This window comes from Pseudorca crassidens, chromosome 14, assembly GCF_039906515.1.
Source record: "Pseudorca crassidens isolate mPseCra1 chromosome 14, mPseCra1.hap1, whole genome shotgun sequence".
NCBI lineage: Eukaryota > Metazoa > Chordata > Mammalia > Artiodactyla > Delphinidae > Pseudorca > Pseudorca crassidens.
This window is the reverse complement of record NC_090309.1, coordinates 13003677-13025824: the sequence shown is the minus strand read 5'-3', so window position 1 is coordinate 13025824 and position 22148 is coordinate 13003677. Positions and strand designations below refer to the sequence as shown.

General features: G+C 43.6%; 2 protein-coding genes across 4 annotated transcripts in view; one reads left to right on the top strand and one right to left on the bottom strand.

Moving 5' to 3' along the window:
* RPIA (ribose 5-phosphate isomerase A) overlaps positions 1–22148 on the top strand; it is a 160876-nt gene that overhangs the window by 45452 nt on the left and 93276 nt on the right. The window lies entirely within an intron of this gene.
* The window catches only part of LOC137205964 (immunoglobulin kappa light chain-like), a 63198-nt gene continuing 61661 nt past the window's right edge, over positions 20612–22148 (bottom strand). Inside the window, exon 4 of the mRNA XM_067704425.1 lies at positions 20612–21150. Coding sequence (XP_067560526.1) covers positions 20828–21150 — 323 coding nt within the window. The 3' untranslated portion in view covers positions 20612–20827. The remainder of the gene's footprint in view (positions 21151–22148) is intronic.

Here is a 22148-nt window from a genome sequence, read left to right as displayed (position 1 = left end):
AGTTGTGGCACATGGGCTTAGCTGCTCTGCAGCACGTGGGATCTTCCCGGACCAGGGATCAAACCCACATCGCCTGCATCGGCAGGTGGATTTTTAACCACTGCGCCATCAGGGAAGTCCCAGGCCACTTATTAAAGACATGCCATTTGAGGGTAGAAATCTCTCAATCTGCATCCCCAGCACAGACGAAGGGGAAATTAGATCAGTTGCCTTGGCAATTTTGTCCAATATTGACTCATTGGATAGGGTACCCAAACCAGGATACTCAAGGATTTCTAGATTTAATTTGTTTCCTTCTGACGGCATTGTTTATATCATCTGGGTGGTCTCCTACTTTCGCTCTTGCACTCTGTAGGCATATTCTCAGCACCCATGTGGGTGAGGGCCTGCTTTAGGTGATAAGCTCCTAAAAGGTCTCTGGAGGCCTGGTACAAGGCCCACACGTCAGGGGGGTCATAGGTTAACCTGCATGGTGGGCGCAGTCCATCTCTGGTGGAGCTGTTATCTTACTTTCTCTTTGGCTAGTTACGTTCCTTAGAGCAGTGCCTCATTATACGCCTTTTCATCTGCTGAAACTTTAAAAATCCTTGCTAAAAGGAATACTGCAAAGCCTCTTTTTCATATTAAAGTATTTATTTCTATATTATACTTAGCAAGTCATGTTCAAAGAAAGGACCTTAAAAATTCTTCACATTGGGCTTCCCTGGTGGCGCAGTGGTTGAGAGTCCGCCTGCTGATGCAGGGGACACGGGTTCGTGCCCCGGTCTGGGAAGATCCCACATGCCGTGGAGCAGCTGGGCCCGTGAGCCATGGCCGCTGAGCCTGCGCGTCCCGAGCCTGTGCTCCGCCACGGGAGAGGCCACAGCGGTGAGGGGCCCGCATACCGCAAAAAAAAAAAAAAAAAAAAAAAATTCTTCATATTGTCATGAAGGAATCGTAGAACCTTAGATGTGGAAGGAAACTTTACAGACACCCAGTTCAACCTGCTCATCCTACAGACTGGAAAACTGGGGCCCACTGGCTTGCTCTAGATTGTTGGCAAAGTGGTGCTAAGGAGGGTCTCCAGCGCATCTTTGGACTCCAGTCCACTGTTTTAAATCCTGTGTAACGAGCACCTGATGTTTGCTCTTCTATGAAAGGAGAGCAGACAAAAAGAAAAATACCCTAGTTCTGGAATCAGAAGCATACAATATTCATAATCATGGGAACCCCTTACAACCGTGAAGCCCTTTGTAGTTTATGAATCTCTTGCACCCTCAGAAGTGTGAATTCATACTCAGAAGTATGAATACGTAAAATCAAATTTATTTGCTATTTTCTGAGTTTCTTAATTGGCCAACATTTTGCCCCTTTATAGTACTACAGTAATTTTTGGGGAGATTCGGAAGTGACTTCTGAGTTATCAACGAAATAAAATTACTAGAGAGAGGAAACCAGATCTACTGGTTTGATTTCATCTCAGTCATGATCTTTTAAAATCTATTTACTTTAACTAGAAGAACCCATTCCTTAAGTAAGGCAGCTAACAGGGAATTTTCTGAGGTTGCTTCAAAAATTTTGGCGATTTTGTCAGTCCTCCATTGGATGATGCTTCTTTCACCTTTTGTGAAAGAAATAGGTTTGTGGATTTTGATAACTACACACAGCAGATTTTATATCATCAAGTTTTGATAGAACGAGGAGGTCTAATGACATGATTTAAACTAAAATTCCCAGAATCCTTTGAATTTGAATGACAGTGTCTTGAGAAGAGGAGGGGGGTGCTAGAGAGTGGCTGCTGTATCATTAGTGGAGCCCTGAGGCTGGGATTGATCGCGTATGGTCGGAAATGAAGGAACAGCAGTGAAGCATCTCGTGTGAGCTTGAAAGTTGTAAAGCAATGCTTGTGTGTAGGTTGATAAAAGGAACAAGAGTGGTTACTTTTACCTAGGCTCCGCACTAGGTGCTTTCATGTTGTCACTGTTCTTACAGTAACCTTCAAAGAGGTGCTCTGTTAGTATCTTAAAATTACGGACGAGGAAACTGATGTTTGGAGAGTGTCACTAACTTGCTCAAGGCCAGTCACCCAAGTTATGGTAGAGCTGGATTCAAGGTCATGTCCGCCTGTTCTGAAGTCCATAATCTTTTCATTGAACTTTTATTACCATGCTGAAAAAACTATGATTAAAATATTTTTCTGCTTTTCTTGGCAGTTTATTCCAAGATTGAATGATTTCCTTTTCTGGACATGTGCAGGCTCTTAACTTCTCTTCCTCTAACTATGGCTGGGCTGGACCTTCTCTTGTTTCCCATTTCTCCTGCTTAATCAGCACACAGCGGTTGGGGGAGCCCCTGTATCAGCCAGGGTATTAAAGTCTCTTTCTCTGACTTTTCCTTACTTTCCCCTTGGTGTTATGGGGAAAAGCTCTGTAGTAACTGAAACTGGGAGTCTTAGGAGAAAAGGTTCCACTGTGGGGTACACGTCAGCAACATTTGGTTCCTCCATTGTGGCTTAAGCAACCTGTGAGCTGGACTCTCATGCCGGCCCCCTGGTGAAAAAAGCCTGTTTTCATTTCTTCTCTTGCCAAGCCCAGCTGGATAGCGCAGGTGCAGGGCTGGCCTCTTAAAATAGAAGCCTTTGTTCCATGTGACGTGGCCACATGGAAACCCCCTCGCCCCTTCACCTGCTGTTCAGATTCATGAAATGATGATGATCTGTTTTCCACCGTGCCATTTTCCTGACTTCTCTGGGACCTTCCGTTTGTCAGTTGACGTTTCTAATTTCTTCACTTGTAAAATAGAGGTAACCTCGAGGATCCTTCCTAGCTTTGATATTCTGTGTCCATGCTTCTGATGAGAGCTCAGATCTTGGAATTCACCATCTCTATTTTGTTTCATTCTCCCAGCAATATTATTCTAGCAGGAGTAGCTGGGCCTACAAATGAGTCTTGTTGGTTAGAGTACATCATCCCACTATCTTGACTTCCCATTTGTTCTGCATCAGCAACCCTCTCTAAACAAGTGTCAAGCACCATTCAAAACCTTGAATAAACCCCCATGTATACATATAGGATCACAGAAAACAACAGGTGATTTAATTTAACATCAGGGAGGGTTATTTCCATGACAGCTGTTTTTCCCTTTCTGGCATAAGAATTAAAGATTCCTTTCAAAAGTTCTAAATCTTAAGAGATTAGACTTTTTTTTAAAATATAACTTTATTTATTTATTTATTTTGGCTGCGTTGGGTCTTCGTTGCTGCACACGGGTTTTCTCTAGTTGCAGTGAGCGGGGGCTACTCTTCGTTGCAGTGCGCGGGCTTCTCGTTGCAGAGCACAGTCTCTAGGCATGCCAGCTTCAGTAGTTGTGGCACGTGGGCTCAGTAGTTGTGGTGCACGGGCTTAGTTGCTCCGCGGCATGTGGGATCTTCCCAGACCAGGGCTCGAATCTGTTTCCCCTGCATTGGCAGGCGGATTCTTAACCACTGTGCCACCAGGGAAGTCCCAAGAGATTAGACTTTAAGAAATTGATATAAAACTCCTCTGGCTTTTTTTCCTGATGGTCAAACTAATCTTTGAGTCCTCTTCTCCATTTTTTGTAATTTAGGAATAGTAATGCCTCCTTCATGGGGTTGTTATGGGAAATAAATGGGAAAAAGGATGTGGCTCTGCTTAGGAAGTGTCTGACACATATTAGGCACACAGAAAATGTTTGTTCACTTAGGGTCAGATAATAAGTTACATTTTTTCTGCTCATGTGTGCTACCTATTGATTGGCGTGGCTACTGATTTGGCCCCATGATCTCAAGAAGCTAGCAATATTTTAATGAGCCAAAATAAACATATGAAACAATTAGAGAGCAGCTTAAATCAGGACATGACCAGCTGTTGCTCTGGGGATAAGATGCCCCAAGCAGAGCAGGCAAATTCTCACAGCGATGGTCTCTGAGTCAAGTTTTCAAGGAGAGTGGTGTGCCAGCATAGCTGCCATTCTAAGAAAGAGTCAAGGCCATAGGTTGTGGGTTCCAACAATGGGGAAAAGGCTAAGTAAAATTATGCACTGTCAATAAGAGAGAATGATGTGTATCTTTCACAATGATCAACATAATATCTAAGTCAAAAATAGAAGTGCTGGGAAAAACAGCAAGTGAAAGAAGTTGAACACAAAATTGTGGTAATGATGTGAATTACCCCTGTCACTATGAATGAAATACGTAAATAAATATTAGAAAATAATATGATGTGAGGAATGAAAATAATAGATGTATTAGGGTTATGGATTTATGGATAAATTTCAAAAACATTCTCTTTAGTATTCTTTCACTTTTAAGAATTGACATAGACCAAATATTTTGAATAGCTTCATACTGAATAATGGCTTGGATTGAATATTGTACCAGTGCATGGGTGAGGGCTCCATCCTTCTCTGGGGTAGGACTTCCTCTCTGATATTCAATGTGATCTCTGTCTTGAGTGACTTGATTTTTTTTTAAAGAGAAAAAAGTATAAATCCAGTAGGTTGTGGAGTCCTCTTCCATTTACATTCCTTCCATTACATTTACAATTCTTCCTAAATTCCCTACAACCTGATATTGAATCCAGAAGGAGGGAGAGGCCCTGAGAGCTCTGATTTTGAGCTTCATGGATTTGTCCTGCTACTTCTCTAGAAAATGTCTGGTTCCTCCATGAATCAGTCGGCCACAATAGAGGCTCATATCTCTTCAAGAAAAAAACAATATACCAACCGTCAACTTGGCAAATGGATAATTTATGTTTTATTTTGGCAGACGGACCCTTTATTTTCCAAAGAATTCCTCATAAATATCCCTTAAAAATATATTGACCTTTCAGGAACACATTGCTTTCATGCAGTGACTTGCCCTATAGGTCAAGTCATGAATACTTAGGGCTGGTTCTGCTAGAGCTTGACCAACCCTAACACTAACCCTGACCCTTTTTTTTTTAGGGTTCTTGTTAAGGGGAAGAATCTGAGGAGATGCAACACAACCGGGACCCTCAGTAGTCTTCCAGCTTTCAATTCGATTTAAGTCAAATTGATTCGACTCTGTGCAAGCCCATCCAATGTAAACTAGTCCAGTCTAACCAGTCCAGAAAACATGTGGGTGTTTTGGGCCAGTGACTGAGGATCAGTCATTCCCCCCGAATCAGAAGTTAACACAGCAGCCTGGCCCAGGTTGCCCTCTAATCTTTCCTGCCACCACGGGGAAGCCTGGGGCCCTTTTCCACTCACTCGATGTGCCAAATTCTCAAGGCCTCCTTGCCTGAGTCTGCTAGAGGAAGGAGAAATGGGCAGAGAGCCTCAAGACTGGCTTCTAGTCTCAGCTCAACTTCAGCTGCTAAGTCTTTGGAAGTTAACTAGTTATCTACTTAGTCAAATACAAAGTGCTGAATAAGTCAGTCAATCTCTCGAGGGCTTAGTCTCCATACTTATTACACTAAAGAGGGTAGACTGACTTTTCTGGCTGCTTCTCTTCAGTCCTAGTGGTCTGTGAATTCACCTCCAGCTCTTTTATCCAAACGTCTTGATTCATTCAAACCAAATCCCAATCACTGTGATACTTTTAGCTGGCTCTTCTCGGGGTGATAGCGCTCAATTTGGCACTATTCTAATTTTCCCATGTCTATACTCATTTTGTGGGGGGGCAAGGATTATGTTTGTTTGTTTGTTTGTTTGTTTGCAGTATGCGGGCCTCTCACTGTTGCGGCCTCTCCCGTTGCGGAGCACAGGCTCCGGACACGCAGGCTCAGCGGCCATGGCTCACGGGCCCAGCCGCTCCGCAGCATGTGGGATCTTCCCGGACCGGGGCACGAACCCGTGTCCCCTGCACCGGCAGGTGGACTCTCAACCACTGCGCCACCAGGGAAGCCCTATGTTTTATGTTTTACACAGACTTCTTGAGGGTAGAACTTGTGACTTCCATGTTCTTATATCTCCTCACAGTGACCTGAACTTTTAGGGCCATTGTGAAAATGACATTCTTCTCGGTGAGTCTATCCTTCCTTTTAGAGTCCCCTGTCTATAAAACATTCTTCACTCAAGAGTAAAAAGTTATCAAAATTTAAATAAATCCTTGAATTTTTATAGCTCCAATATTTCCTTTTAGAGTAAATGTTGGAAGTAACTTTATACACACAAAATTTTTTTTAAGATTTATTCTTAAAACTAAATGAGGTGGTTTGATAAATCTGTCTGGTGTGAAACACAAACAATCATTTCCAGTTGTGAAAGAGCAGTGATTCTAAGTTATTTGGTGCAAATAAGCAGTTCTTTCCTGTCAACTCAATGACTTCTCACCTCTGGTCAAACCATTCTGCCCAAAAGCGTACTTCCTTTCCACTGGAAGAGAAAGTGCCCATCGTGTGTGCACAGAGGTGGAGAGAATGGCATGGTGCTGGGTAGGGTGTGGTGTTGGTGGATTTGGATTAGATGATATGGGATTGTGAGAAATGACCCTTCATTTCTAGGTGGCTGGCTCCAGAAGGTGCAATCTCCTATCCTTACATGAAATCGGAGCTTACATTCATTGGAACTGAAGGCAGCATAGAGCAGATGTGCTATAGAAGGACAGCAAAGCAACAGGAAGACCAGTCCCTGAAGTTCACTTTTGGAAGGTGGATTCCAAGTCCAGCGGGACTCTTTAGGAGGACCTGGATGGTCAGATCCAATTTTGTTGTTCCAGGCAGGTGGTTGTGTTGAGCAAAAGGAGGAACAGGCTTGAAATCAGAGGGCAGGTATCTGAGAGATGGCTTTTCCACTTGGGCAAGTCTCTCAGTCTTTCCGGTTCTGTTTCTTCATCTGTAAACTGGGGTAATAGCGTCACACTCTGTGAGTTGGTCTATCCAAATAACAAACAAACACAACCGCGCACACAGAAAAACAACCCCTATAATAGTTCTCCCAACATATATCAACCGTAAACAATTCATTATTCATTCACTCATTTATTTATTCAACAAACGCTTTTGCAACCAAGGCACTGTGCCTTGTGCCAAGCACTGCAACAAGTATACAACTGCATAAAAGTGAAGGTGCAAAAATTCTAGTTCAAGTCCTTAATAAATGGTAGATGAATCATAAACCAAAGCATGGAAATAAAGAATGACTTGCAGTTGGTTCTCCGGCTACTATTGTGATCCTCAAATATTGTTTTGGTGCACAGTTTTTGAGCAAAACAGTGCCAGTTTCTTTATAATGGACAGAAGGCTCTCCTTTTTAGGAGCTTATATTTTGATGGGACATAAAGGCAGAGATCCTTGGGTCTTACACAAATCAAATACATAAGTGATGGATCGTATGTACCGAGCACAGTGATGTGGGGAATCAAGAGAGTAGACTCTGGGTAAAATCAGCAGAGTTTCTCATTATTCACAGATGATCTTTTAGGGAAGGTGGGACATCTGGGGGATATCTGGAGGTCAGCTGAAAATAGAACCAAGTTTTCATTGATTTTCAGACATACCTGCAGATACATAATGAATGACTTATGAGGTTAACAAGTTTGATACTGTTCCATTGAACAAACCATTCATGCCTCCTCATTTTGGAGTGTGTCGTAAATCTGGCAACACGGGTGAGAAGTTTATTTGCAACTGTCATATCGGATAGGCCTAGAGAAAACACAGCTTGTTTGCTTTTACTTATTAACTCTGACTGCAGTAACTGGAAGAAGTGCATTCCTTTTTCTTACCTAAAAATTAGGGGTTACTATATTTCTGAGCAAAATGCATATTAGAAAACCATGTTGAGGTTGAGAGTGGAGGGAGCCAGTGGCTGGGGTGAGAAATGCTCTGGACAGAAGCGTGTGTCTCTGGGTCTGCGTGTGTGTTGGTTGGGGGCGAGGAGGGTTGCACTGTATCGTTTTTCACATCTGTCTGTTAAGCTTCTCCTGTTTCAAGAACTTTGGATTTTTACAGTCAATTTAGGAGACACTGTGTCTTCAAGCATTTATAATCCTCAAAGAGTAGGGAGGGGGAAGGGAGGAGAAGACAAGCTCACATCAGGGCAGGAAAGCTGAGTCCCATCCAGCCCTTCGGTTTGGGGCTCTCTTCGCAGTTGCTGCAATCCGAGGAAATCTTTCCATCTCAGGGTGGCTGATCTAGTCAGTAAAGTCATAGGAGACTCTTTGCTAGATCATCATTGCTAGATTATTTAATTGCTAGATTATCATCTAGCATTGGAACCCTGATACAGTGCATGGCAGACCAGCTGATCATCACCTCAGTGCACAGCCTCTCTCAGAAACCCGCAGCCTGGGCTGGGCCCTCAGGGGAAAGACCTGGTGACCACTGTCTTCAGAGCCTACCCAGTTTCTCTCTGTTTCTCTGTCTTTTTGTCTCTCTCATTGTTCCCATCTCTGTTATCTTTTGTCTTTCTTCCAGCTCTCTTTATTTTCCTTTTCCTTCGAATCCTGTACAAAATGTGCTTTAATTCAACACGCTTTGGAATAAAATCATAAACATTAGTTTGCTAAATAAAACACTGCACACACACACACACACACGAAATATTTTCTATTTGTTAAAACAAAAGAAGAGAATTTAAACAGCTCTCCGGAATGTAGAAGCCTGGGGCAGATTGTTTGGATTGGTGATCCTCAGTCCAGAATTTCCTCATGTCTGGATTGTGGGCCCAAAAAAGAAAATATATGTGGGAAACCCATATGTGGATCTTTGAGTCTGTGGAGAGAATAGAGAAGTGAATGGGAGTAGGAGGAGGTCCTCATTTTATTCAGGTCCAGGGAACAGATTTAAGCTTCTGTTTGGTGACCGAGGATCTTAAAGGGCTCAAGGTGAGTGTTTGTAGGTCATGCGGCAGCCCCACGAGGTCAGGGGCAGCTGTGTACTCCTCTCCACGGGGCATCTTCCCTCGCCTACCTCCCAGCCCCCAGGACACAGACCCTAGTGCTCATAAATGTCTATAGAACGAAAGAATCCAGGAATAGGTGTCGGGTCAGAAGTTGTAAGAGAATGGCTTGAATATATTCTGATTCCCCAAGCTCTTTATCTGTTTATTTTCTTATTCCTCTCTATCCGTGCTGTTAGTTTTTTCCTTGTTATGTGTCTCTTTCCAACAGGGAAAGACAAAAACCCCAGTTTCGGTTATTAGAGGATTTCAGTAAATGAGCCATCACCTGTCTGCCCATGAACCAAGTGGGTGGGAAGCCAGGTCTTCTGTCCAAGAAGAGTTTGTGATGCCTTGGACTCCAGAGTATCCTTTCCACAAGGCTATAAACACACTCTTAGTTCACTGTCCTTCTGGTGAGGAAGACAGCTGAACGGTTGGAACACTTGAAACCACGTGGTGCTATCTGGAGAGCACATTTCTTTCTTTTTTTTTTCAGCATGAAATATTGTTCTTTTGGGAAATGCACCTTCTACCTTAATCCTGCAACCTTTTTATGTTCCATTATGGTGTCAGGAACGATGCGCTGGGGGAGGAAATACCCTGAACTGAACTTGATCCTTAGGCCCGTGGGTGAGACATTGTAGCAACAAATAGTTCCTTCACTCCATGCCTCAGTTTCTCTATTTTTCAGATTGAGAGATTTTTCTTGCTATACATGTCAAATAGGTAAAGAGGAACAGGAGGACTGTGATGTTTTATTGCAAATTGGAAGAAATGAAGATTTCAAACCAAACTAAAAAAGGTTTCTTTGTGGAATCACCGCAGGGAGAATACCCACTGAACGCAGCCATGGAATCCGAGAACCTATTAATAATTAAGAATCAGAAAAGATCATGGATTGACCATATACTCTGTGACCTGCCCTGTCCTAAGTGGACTATATACAGTATTTCATTTAATGTTCATAGTAATACTGAGACAGAGGTTTTACTTCTGTTGCTTTAGTATAGACAAAGAACCTAAGACCAAGAGGAGGTAACTAAGTTTTGAAGTGATGAGTCCCCATGTCAGAGGTCCTTAACCTATGGCTTCCCAGTCACAGGGCTGGAGGCCTGGAGTGATTTGTGAGGATATCCTTGGTGTCAGGTAAATCCCAGGTTGACTGATGTTTGGGCAGGAGGATGAAGGTATGTATTTTCCCTGACCTCCAACGTGTATTATGGGCCCATCCTGTGTGGTTCCACAGGGTTCTTTAGACATCCCACCCTCCATCCCACTGCTCTGTGTGGGATTTCTGCTAACTTGTTTCTGCCCTAGTCTGGGAGCTCCTTGAGGTTGAGAGCTCTATGTTGTTCACTATGTTTCTGCAGAACATAGCGCTACACAGAGCCCGGTAGTGAAGATGCTAATCATAAGGTTTGTGGAATGAATGAAGGTGGGCCTCCATCCATGCAATCACACAAACGGGTAGTTCCTATAGTAGTTAGGATTGCTTGGGGTAGAAGGGCAAACAGCTAACCCTGTGCCTAGGGTAAGGGCCAACAGATGGCCGAATGGATGTGTGGATGGCTACACGCATGGATGGAAGGGGGAGATAGTACAATAGCAGAGAATGCTTCTGTCCTGGGCACTAGGAAATTTATGAAATATGTTCTGAAATGTTGCTGTGACTCCTCCCTATCCTTCCCAACCTCCTATCCCTGAGATGCCCAAACTATTCAGCATGAATTTTTTCTTGCTGCTCTCAAACACTTCCAGGACCTCTGTGGGCCTCATGAGGAACCTGCTTGCCCACAAGTTCTTTCTCACATGCTGTGTATGTAGATTCTCTTACTGTATCAGACCACTTAGGGGATGCTGACCATTCTGGGCTGAGGTTTTCAAGTAGAAGAATTCTAGGACTGGAGATGGGGCAGTGGGGTTTGGTAGAATGGTATTAAACAAGGTTAGGGTCCATGTTACTTCCATTGCAGTGCTGGACACAGACTTAGCCAGGTGCTAGGGGGGCCCCAGGTGCAGGGGGCCGTGGAAAGTACTGTAAGGGCGTGGAGTGCACCACCCAGCCTGTTGAAGGAGGATGGGAGTGAAACCAGCAGCTGTGCTCAAGGTTCTGTTTTCAGTTCCCCAAAAGATCTTCTTGACCAAAGCGGTGTGACCGTTGCTATGACAGTTGCTATCTTGGTCCTTGGTGCTCTCCTTTGTAAGATGTCATTACTTTTTTGGTCTTCTCAGGCCAGTCACCATGAAACTCAGTAAGAACCAATCTGGGGTTGGGGTGGTCTGGGCATGGTTTTGGGGCCTCAGCACTGTGATGGTGAAAAACATTGGGGGTGCTAAGAGGGACATTTGGTTAATGAGTTATTTTTCCAAACTAGACCAACATACCTAGTTGTCTTAGGCTTGGCTGACCCTCCATTTTTGCTGAGGGTCTTGAATTCCTCCCCCTGAGAAGTCTGTAATGAGCTCATTGTTACATTTAGTAAAAACAAAACAGTTAGAACACTGGCTTCGAATCTCAATTCTGTCTCTAAGTGACCAGGCTATGCCATGCTTTTTAGTCTCCTCATCTGTTAATGAGAGATTTGATTTCTAAGCTCCTCTCACTCTAGGACTCAATGATTCTTTGCCCCTGAAAATGGCAGCTGTGAATAGTGGTTATTAAGGGATTGTGCTTTAGAGTTTGGGCTCTTGATCAGGTTGCCTGAGTTTGAAAACTGATTTTGGTATTTACTGATTGTGTGACTTGGACACAGTGCTTACTCTAAGTCTTAGTTTCCTTATAATACAAACTACCCATGGGTTGTTGGAGGATTCAGTGACATGATCTCTGTCAGTGTTGAGACATTACTATCCATTACTCTATCACAGAGTACAAACCTATTACAACTCAACATGTTTTGAGCCACCAACAGTATTACAGAAGGTCTTCTCTGTGTATTCTTTGTTTCCTACCTTGACCATCAACATGTTACAGTGTCATGGATTGGAGGCAGCTCCTCATTTGCTCTGTGAGCCCCTGATGAAATAAAAACTTGTATACTTTCTTGAAAAGAACTCATAGATAGAAGATCCTTATTCACCATCCAGCCCAACACTTTTGCTAGTATTATAGGAGTTGATTGAGGCCTAACTGGTAAGATTACAAACCAATGACATTGAAAACCTACAGAGAACCTGCCACGTGCAAAACTATGAAAAAGACATGGTGGTTTGGGCTTGGTAACCGTAGTTTAAGTCATGGTTCTACCTCGCATGAGCTCTGTAATACTAAGCACTTGACATAACGTTCTTAGTCTCAGTTTCCTCATCCATGAGGCAAGGACATCAGTGCCCATGGACACCCCCTTCTCTTCTGTTACTGGGTGAGCTGTCTGTGTTCCTAGCTAAGGGCAACACCTCCACCTGTGCTCCCCCTTTCCCACCTCACCTTCTCAAGGACATGCTCCAGTAGTTTTCCCTTCTCTCTCCTACAGCACCAGATCTTCTTTCTCTACTAGATGATTCTCATAAACATTTGTCAGGAAGAAAGAAATTTTCCTCTACCCTTCTAGGTTTTTCTGGCTGGTCTGAGATTTAAATTGACCTGAGACAGATTAACAGGAGAAAAACACAGTTTAATACCTGCATAAGTGGGAGAGACCCAGAAAAACTGAGCAACTCGCCAAAATGGCTGCAACCGTCACCTTAATTACCATCTTCAGCTAAAGACGAAAGAGGATGTTGGGGGTAGTGGCTTGGGACTTGAAAGGGGTGGAAGGCAATTCACATGGAGATGGAAAGGTAAATTGTGGGTAAATAAATGTTTTCTGGGCAGGCAGAGATAATGGGACATGGAGTGGACTCTGATCTCTGAGAGTTTCCCCACCACACGCAGCTCATGTTCTTTGTAGACATGTCTGGTGATAGCTCTACTCTGGGAACAGGCCCTCAATCTAAATTTTTTTAGGCAGTTAGGGGGAAGGTCAACATTTCTTCCCGAGTCTTTTGAGCCTTAATTGTTTTCAGCTCAAAATAATCCAAATGCCAGAGAGACATTTTGGGGTGACAAGTTTTGCTCCCAACACATTCAAAAATGCTGTCATTTCTCTTCTCTTTCCAGATACTGCCTCACTCCTCTCCTTCCCTTTTCCAACTCTTTCCTTGAAAGAATTGTTCATGCCCACTGTCTCCACTTTCTTTCCTCTGATTTTCTTTTGAATCCATTCAGATCAGACTTTTGCCTGCCATTCTATAGAAACTGCTCTTATCTGTTCACCAGTGACCCCCTACGTCACTCAATCCAATGGTCCATTTTCATTCCAATTGACAACTGATCAATTTTCCCTCTTTAGAACATCTCTTCTCTTGGATTCCAGGACAACACTACTCTCCTGATTTTCCTTCTTCTCTGACCAATCCTTTTCAGTCTTCTTTTCTGGTTCCTTCTCATCTCAGTAATCACTTAATGTTGGAGTGCCTCCCAGTTCAGTGCTTGGATTTCTCTATCCATGCTCACTGGCTAGGTACCCTCTCACAGTCTGTTGCAATCTGACGGCTTTTAACACCATCTGCATGGTGATGACGCTACATTTATGTCTCTCGTACTGACCTCTCTCTTCTGAATTCCAGGTTCTTATATCCAGCTGTCTACCTGCCATGTTTGCTTGGTTGTCCAATAGGCATCTCAGATTTAACATGTCCAAAATAGAGCTCTTAAATCATCAATAATCAAGGCAATGTCTATTGGTATCAGGATAGACAAATAGGCCATGGAATGGGAAAGAAAGCATAGAAATAGACCCTACTTTACGGGGTCAATTTATTTCAACAAATATGCCAAAGTAATCCAACAAAGGGAAGGAAAGTCTTTAAAAATAAATGGTGCTGGAACAACTGAATATTACATGAAAAAAAATGTGTGTTGACTCCTATACCTCATACTATATGCAAAATTAATTCCAGATGGGTCAAAATTGAGCTCCTGTCTTTTCTTCCAGACCTGCACATTCTGTAAGCTTTCTTATTTCATTAGAGCAGCTCTATCCTTCTAATTCCTTAGGCAAAGAACCCTGGGTGCACCCTTGTTTCCTCTGTCCTTCCCCACATCCACACTGTCAGCATGTCCTATTAGCCCTACTTTCAAAGCAGCACCATCTCTTGCTTGGGTTCTTCTAGTAGAAAGAGGAAAGGGAAAGGGGAAGTGGAGATAGATGTTTATCTGTTTGTCTTTTTACACTGTGCCTCATTCAAGAACTGACAATTCCAAGGTCTAACTCTTCCATTGTGTCCGCAGCCTAACAAGTCTCTTTGTTCTTTCTTGAGACCCCGGACCCCAGGGATCTCAGGTGCCTGCCAGGCCTCTTCATCTTCCCATAGAAGGTGCCACAGGTCCACAGACTACTGGTCATTTCCCATTTCCCTAAACCATTCTCCTATCTGATGCTCTTGCTTCATGGGGCTGGTGTAACCTTCTTGTGCATCACTTGGCTGTCCTATTGGACTGTAAGAGCATTAATGGTTTACTGAGGCTGACTTGTCAGTACAGATGGAAGTTTGTTGAGAACCGAACTCTCATCTCTGTCATCCCCATTGCGTTAGTTTGCTTGGGCTGCTGTAACAAAGTACCAACTGGGTGGCTTGAAACAGCAGCAATTTATTCTCTTTCAGTTCTGGAGGCCAGAAGCCTGAAATTAAAGTGGTTCTTCCTTGAAGCTCTGAAGCAGAAGCCACCCCATGTCTCTTTCCTAGCTTTGGTGGCTCTCCAATGATCCTTGACATAAATTAGCTTGCAACTGCGTTACTCCGGTCTCTGCCTGGCTTTTTCCCTGTGTGTCTCTGTATCTCTAATCTTCCTCTCCGTAGAAGGACACCAGGCATTAGATTTAGGGCCCACCTTAATCCAAAATGACCTCCTTTTTCTTTTGTTTTGCATTTTATTTTATTATTTTTTTAAATTGGGGCATAGTTTCTTTACAATGTGGTGTTAGTTTCTGCTGTACAGCGAAATGAATCAGCTCTATGTATACATACATCCCCTCTTTATTGGATTTCCTTCCCACTTAGGTCACCACAGAGCATTGAGTAGAGTTCCCTGTGCTATGCAGCAGTTCTCATTAGTTATCTGTTTTAAACATAGTAGTGTATATATGCCAATCCCAATCTCCCGATTCATCCCAATGACCTCCTTTTTTAAAACTTTTTTTTAGAACCTTTTATTTATTTAGTTATTGGCTGCACAGCCTGCAGGATCTCAGTTCCCTGAACAGGGATCGAATCTGCACCCCCTGTTGTGGAAGTGCAGAGCCTTAACCACTGGACCACCAGGGAAGTCCTTAAAACTTTTTATTTTGAAAAAATTATAGATTAACAGGAAGTTGCAAAGATAGAACAGAGAGGTCTGGTGTGCCTTGCACTCAGTTTCCCCTGATGGTTACTTCTTAACATGATTACAGCACAGTATCAAACCCAGCAATGTGACATTGGTACAATGTGTGTGTATCATTTTATGTCATGTTATCACGTGTCTAGATGTATGGAACCACCACTGCAATCCAGAAACAGGATTATTCTCTTACCACCAAGATCTCCCTTCATAGTCACATTCAGTCTTTTTTCCCCCCACCATCCCTCACCCCTGGCAACCAGTAATCTATTCTCCATCTCTACAATTTTGTCACTTCAAGAATGTTATGTAGGGGACTTCCCTGGCAGTCCAGCAGTCTTCGGTGCAGCCGAAAAAAGAAAAAAAAGAACGTTATGGAAAAAGAATCATGTACTATATTACTCAGCCATAAAAAGGAACGAAATTGGGTCATTTGTAGAGACATAGATGGACCTAGAGACTGTCATACAGAGTCAAGTAAGTCAGAAAGAGAAAAACAAATATCATATATTAACACATATATGTGGAATCTAGAAAAATGTTACAGATGAACTGGTTTGCAAGGCAGAAATAGAGACACAGATGTAGAGAACAAACGTATGGACACCAAGGGGGGAAAGTGGTGGATGGGGAGGTGGGATGAATTGGGAGATTGGGATTGACATATATACACTAATATGTGTAAAATAGATAACTAATAAGAACCTGCTGGATAGCACAGGGAACTCCACTTCGCTGTACAGTAGAAACTAACACAACATTGTAAAACAACTATACCCCAATTAAAAAAGAAAAAAAAAAGAACCATGTACTATGTGACCTGTTGAGACTGGCTTTTTTTCACTCAGTATAGTACACTTCAGAATCATCCACGTTGTTGCATGTATCAGTACTTTGTTTCTTTTTATCGCTACACGGCATCAGTGACATGGATGTATCACAATCTGTTCAGCCTACTGAGAATCATGTTGAGGGATCTACCGAGTCACCTTTTGTGTCACCTCTTGGGGGCCATGTTGGTTGTTTCCAGTTTTTAGTTACACATACAAACCTGTTATGAAAAGTAGGTACAGGTTTTTGTGTGGATGTACTTTTCCATTTTGGGGGGTTAAATGCCCTGGAATGCAATTGCTGGTGTATTTTGTTTCGTTTTTTAAGAAACTGACAAACTATTTTCTAGAGCGTTGCCTGAGGCATCCTACTTTTCTACCAGCAGTGTATGAAAGATCCAGTTCACTGCATCTTCACCAGCATTTCAGGATTCACATCTGCAAAAACCCTGTTCCGAAATGGGGTCATGTTTATAGGGACTGGGAATTTGAGCATATCTTTTTGAGGGACACAGTTCAACCCATAACACCTGTCTTCACTTCTTTGGGTCGTGGTGGGTCTGGTTTCAGAGTTTTGCTTTATGAGAAGACCCTTGCTTGGGATCAGACGTGCCATTGATTGTTGAGTTTTGCCACCAGAGATGAATGAGAAAGTTTATGTCATTTGAAGGGACATTACTGAGTCTTTCTGAACTCTACTCAGACCCCCAAAATTTCAAAGACGTGATAATAATGAATATTCTCAAGCGGTACAGTGTCAGTGTTGTCCTTCTATCCACTTCTTTCCATGAATGTTCTTTCCCACTTGCTCCAGGACTGACAAAGGAAAGGAAAAAAGAAGAAAAATTGGGTTATAAGTCTATTTAGGGAAAGGACAGCATTTTAGTTACTTCTGTACCTCTCTCAGGGTATAGGCTAAGAAAGGTGCTCAGTAAATGTTTGGATGGATGAGTAGGTGAGAGGGGAAAGGCTGGGGTCTGGGGGAGGACAGTCAAAGTTGGTTTTATATGTGCCCCTCCTGCCCCCCGCTTCCCAAACACATAACCTTTCATACATGGGATCCCAATACCTGGTCCATGTTAATTCCATCCTTTGCCCACTGTTGAATGTCTGTTCCATTCCATTTCTACATGTGTATGCTCCTGGTTAGCCAGATAGAGGAGGAGTCCCTGGGAAGGTAGCATTTGACCCTCTATTCTGTGCAGCAGTGTAAGTACTGGAAGGCAGAATTGTATAGGTGTCAAGAGAGCAGAATTAGGGGACTTCCCTGGTGGTCCAACGATTAAGACTCCTCGCCCTCAATGCAGGGGGCATGGGTTTGATCCCTGGTCAGGGAACTAGATCCCACATGCTGCAACTAAAATATCCCTCGTGCCACAACTAAAGATCCCGCATGCCGCAACTAAGACCCAGTGCAGCCAAATAAATAAGTATTAAAAAAGAGAGAGAGAGAGAGCAGAATTAGGCAGGTAGGGATTTGATTCCTGGACCACCACTTACCAGCTGTGTGGCCTTGACCTATTACTTATGCCTCTTAGCCTCTCTTATCTGTAAATTGAGTATATTTCTTTATGTGAACTTATCTTGAAATAGAATGTATATAAAGAGATGTGCACAGATCATAACTTTACAGCTCGATAAAGTTTCACAAAGTGGCACACATCGCATTGTCAAAACTTCATAAGCCCCTTCTTGTCTCCTAGGCACTACCTCACCCCACCCCCCAGCCAAAAGTAATCCCTATCTCAATTTCCAGTTGTATTTTTCCTGGTTTTGAACTCTATATAGATGATAATATATAGGACATGTCTTTTGTGTTTGGTTTCTTTTGCTTATGTCATGTTTATGAGATGCATCATTGTTGTTGGGTACAGTTGTAGTTTATTAGTTCTCTTACTGAATAGTATTCCAATGTGCAAACATGCTACAATTTAATGATCCATTCTCCTGTTGGTGGACATTTAGATTGTTTCCAGTTTTTGGCTTTTATTAATGAAGCTACTCTGAAAAATTCTTGCATGAGCTTTTTTGGTGGACAGGGACACAGTCATTCAGGTGTAGGATTGCTGGGTTATAGAGTATGAATATCTCTCAGCTTTATAGAACCTGACTCACATTTTTTTTTTTTTTTTTTTTTGTAGTACGCGTGCCTCTCACTGTTGTGGCCTCTCCCGCTGCGGAGCACAGGCTCCGGACGCACAGGCTCAGTGGCCATGGCTCACGGGCCCAGCCGCTCCGCGGCATGTGGGATCTTCCCGGACCGGGGAACGAACCCGCGTCCCCCGCATCGGCAGGCGGACTCTCAACCACTGTGCCACCAGGGAAGCCCCTGACTCACATTTTAATGAACGCTTTTAACCGTGTAACGTAGTGAGAATTAAATTATGTTGTGGAAAGCGATCAGCATGGTCTTCGGCGGATAGAAGGCCCTCGATACGTATTGTGTGTAAAATGCAACAAAGGCATCATATTCCCTTAAGTTGAAGTGCCGCAATGGACTTAAACATTTCCTATTGCTTGTTCACTCACGTCGTTATCATTGCTTTGTTATTTTACATAGATGTTATTTTACATGGATGACTCTTTTTCTAGCTGTTCGCTTCTTTTGATAGATTTGCTTTTGGTAAATTAGATTCTACTGGATCAAAGAATATGCGATAGTAAGAACCGTCACCCTTAAAAGGACTCTGAGGGCCTGCTGAAGAGGGGAATCACAGAGGCAAGCATCTCAATCCCAATAAAATAGATAATAAGAACCTACTGTATGGCACAGGGAACAGTACTCAATACTCTGTAATGACCTATATGGGAAGAGAATCTAAAAAAGAGTAGATATATGTATATGTACAACTGAATCCCTTTGCTGTACCCCTGAAACTAACACAACATTGTAAATTAACTATATTTCAATTAAATAAAAAAGGGGGGGCTTCCCTGGTGGCGCAGTCGTTGAGAATCCGCCTGCCAATGCAGGGGACATGGGTTCGAGCCCTGGTCCGGGAAGATCCCAAATGCTGCAGAGCAACTAAGCCCGTGAGCCACAACTGCTGAGCCCGTGCACTGCAACTACTGAAGCCTGTGCACCTAGAGGCCGTGCTCCGCAACAAGAGAAGCCACCACAATGAGAAGCCCGCTTGCTGCAACTAGAGAAACCCTGTGTGCAGCAATGAAGACCTAACACGGCCAAAAATAAAATAAATAAAATAAATAAATTAAAAAAAAAAAAAGAGGCAAGCCTGTCATAGCATGGCCCGGGAGAGGGCTGGGAAGATAGGCGGCTTGTGGGTTTCATGGAAGAGCGTCTTATAGGGGACAGTACGGTAGGGTAGAATGGAGGATGATGATTTTTATAAATGATGGTGTCGTTTTTAGCAACTCAATATTTAGTTCCTTAGAACTGCTGGCAGCGGTCCCCAACCTTTTTGGCACCAGGGACAATTTTTTCACGGGGTGGGGGGGTGGGGGTGGGGTTGGGGATGGTTCAGGTGGTAATGCAGGCTATGGGGAGCTGCAGACGAAACTTCTCTCACTTGCCTGCCACTCGCCTCCTACCGTACGGCCCACTGGGGACCTCTGCCTTGGAAGATAAACTGGGTCATTAGAAAAACAATGTTTTGTTCCTTTTTATGGCTGAGTAATATTCCATTGTATATATGTGCCACATCTTCTTTATCCATTCATCTGTCGATGGACACTTAGGTTGCTTCCATGTCCTGGCTATTGTAAATAGAGCTGCAATGAACACTGTGGCACATGACTCTTTTTGAATTATGGTTTTCTCAGTGTATATGCCCAGTAGTGGGATTGCTGGGTCGTATGGTAGTTCTAGTTTTAGTTTTTTAAGGAAACTCCATACTGTTCTCTATAGTGGCTGTATCAAGTTACATTCCCACCAACAGTGCAAGAGGGTTCCCTTTTCTCCACACCCTCTCCAGCATTTATTGTTTGTAGATTTTTTGATGGTGGCCATTCTGACCGGTGTGAGATGATATCTCATTGTAGTTTTGATTTGCATTTCTCTAATGATTAATGATGTTGAGCATTCTTTCATGTGTCTGTTGGCAATCTGTATATCTTCCTGAGGTGGATGGACCTAGAGACTGTCATACAGAGTGAAGTAAGTCAGAAAGGGAAAAATAAATACCGTATGCTAACACATATATATGGAATCTAAAGAAAAAAAAAAAAAAACGTCATGAAGAACTAGGGGCAAGACGGGAATAAAGATGCAGACCTACCAGAGAATGGACTTGAGGATATGGGGAGGGGGAAGGGTAAGCTGGGACGAAGTGAGAGAGTGGCATGTCCCTATATACACTACCAAATGTAAAATAGATAGCTAGCGGGAAGCAGCCGCATAGCACAGGGAGATCAGCTTGGTGCTTTGTGACCACCTAGAGGGGTGGGATAGGGAGGGAGGGAGGGAGACGCAAGAGGGAAGAGATATGGGAACATATGTATATGTGTAGCTGATTCATTTTGTTATAAAGCAGAAACTAACACACCATTGTAAAGCAATTATACTCCAATAAACATGTTAAAAAAGGAAAAGAAAAACAATGTTTAAAAAGCTTAACTCAGGAAGGAGAGAGAAATCACAGGTGCAAAGATTCACTTTATTTATTCATTTTCCCCCCAACATTAGCATGATTAAAACCAAAGAGGGGGAGGACGGTGAGGTGGGGAGATGGGCTGGAGGATTGCAATAGGGAAAAGGGCCCGAGGCCTGAAGAGGCGAGGAAGGGGGCTGGGACCCAGCCCAGGTGATGGACGAGCCTGCAGGCCTCTCACTCTAACAGTCGTTCTTATTGAAGCTCTTGACCAGGGCGGAGGCCAGGGACTGGTGACTGACCTCGCAGGTATAAAGACTATGGCTTTGGTACTCGGAGCTGGACAGCGTCAGGGTGCTGCTGAGGCTGTATGTGCTGTCCTTGCGGTCCTGCTCAGTGAAACTCTCCTGGATGTTGCTGTCTTGGACAACTCCATCCACTTTCCAACTGACTTTGATAGTTTTGGGGTAAAAGCCATTCACCAAGCACATGACAGAGGCAGTTCCGGTCTCTAACTGCTGTTTGGATGGTTGGAAGAGGAAGACAGATGGCTGAGCATCAGAGCCTGAGGAAGGAAGCATAGGGGGTGATGTTTAAGTAACAGGGAAGTTCTCCACTTGGGTGCATTGTTTGTGGGTGAGCCTGGAACTGCAAGGGACAGACATGCAGAGAGCAGCAGGCTTATTCTGTGGCATCCAGGGAGCAACTAGGGAAGCCAGGAAGCATATTTCTCATCGCCATGATTTGGAGATTTTCCCCTAGCCCCTACCCCTTAAGAAAGTTCTAAATTGTTTTGTTTGAAGTCTTTGCAGCCTTTCGAAGCTCTTTGCATGCCCTTCTGACCTTACCTTTCTCTCCTTCATCTGTGTTCTCTGCCTCCTGCAGGGAACCCAGTGCTTCAGGCCAAGAAACAAAACCACTTCATTGGACCCGTCAGAGTTTAGAAGTGAGAACAGGACTTGCACAGATCGTTTCCCCTGTGCCTCTCCTAGTTCTGTGCAGTGATATCAGGCTGCCTTTCACTTCCTGGGCTTCCTTCGGGCGTGTTGGGGTCAGACCCACCAGGCAGGGTGAGCCCCAAACTCAGTCTGGGCCCGGGTCGGTGGGGGGATCGGCCACTTCACCCTCTGTGATCAGGCCAGCAACTCACCCACTCCTCGCCAAGGCCTCAGAGGGAGACCTGGGTCCTGGCCTGATGGCTGTCACCATATGGGGCAAGGTTCAGCCAGACCAGGAGGGTCAACTGTAATTTTGGCCACCTGCCCAGGAGGAACTGGCTAGCTTCACTTCTGAACATAAACAGCTGCCAGATGGCCTGCTGGGAATCCCCTTTGTGGGCCTTCAAGCCCTCAGGTGGGAGAGCATGAGTTAAATAACAAACCAAGAATCTTCTTTTGCTGTGAAAAGCCACAGATAAGGGAAGAGATTTTTATAAAGCTATAAACCTTTATAAAGCTATAAGTCTCCATGTTAACCAAGCAGTTTAATATAAGATACTGAAATTTTAATGTTTTGATACTTTCTTCTCTTTTAACCATCATCACTATCTTTTTCAGAGAATTT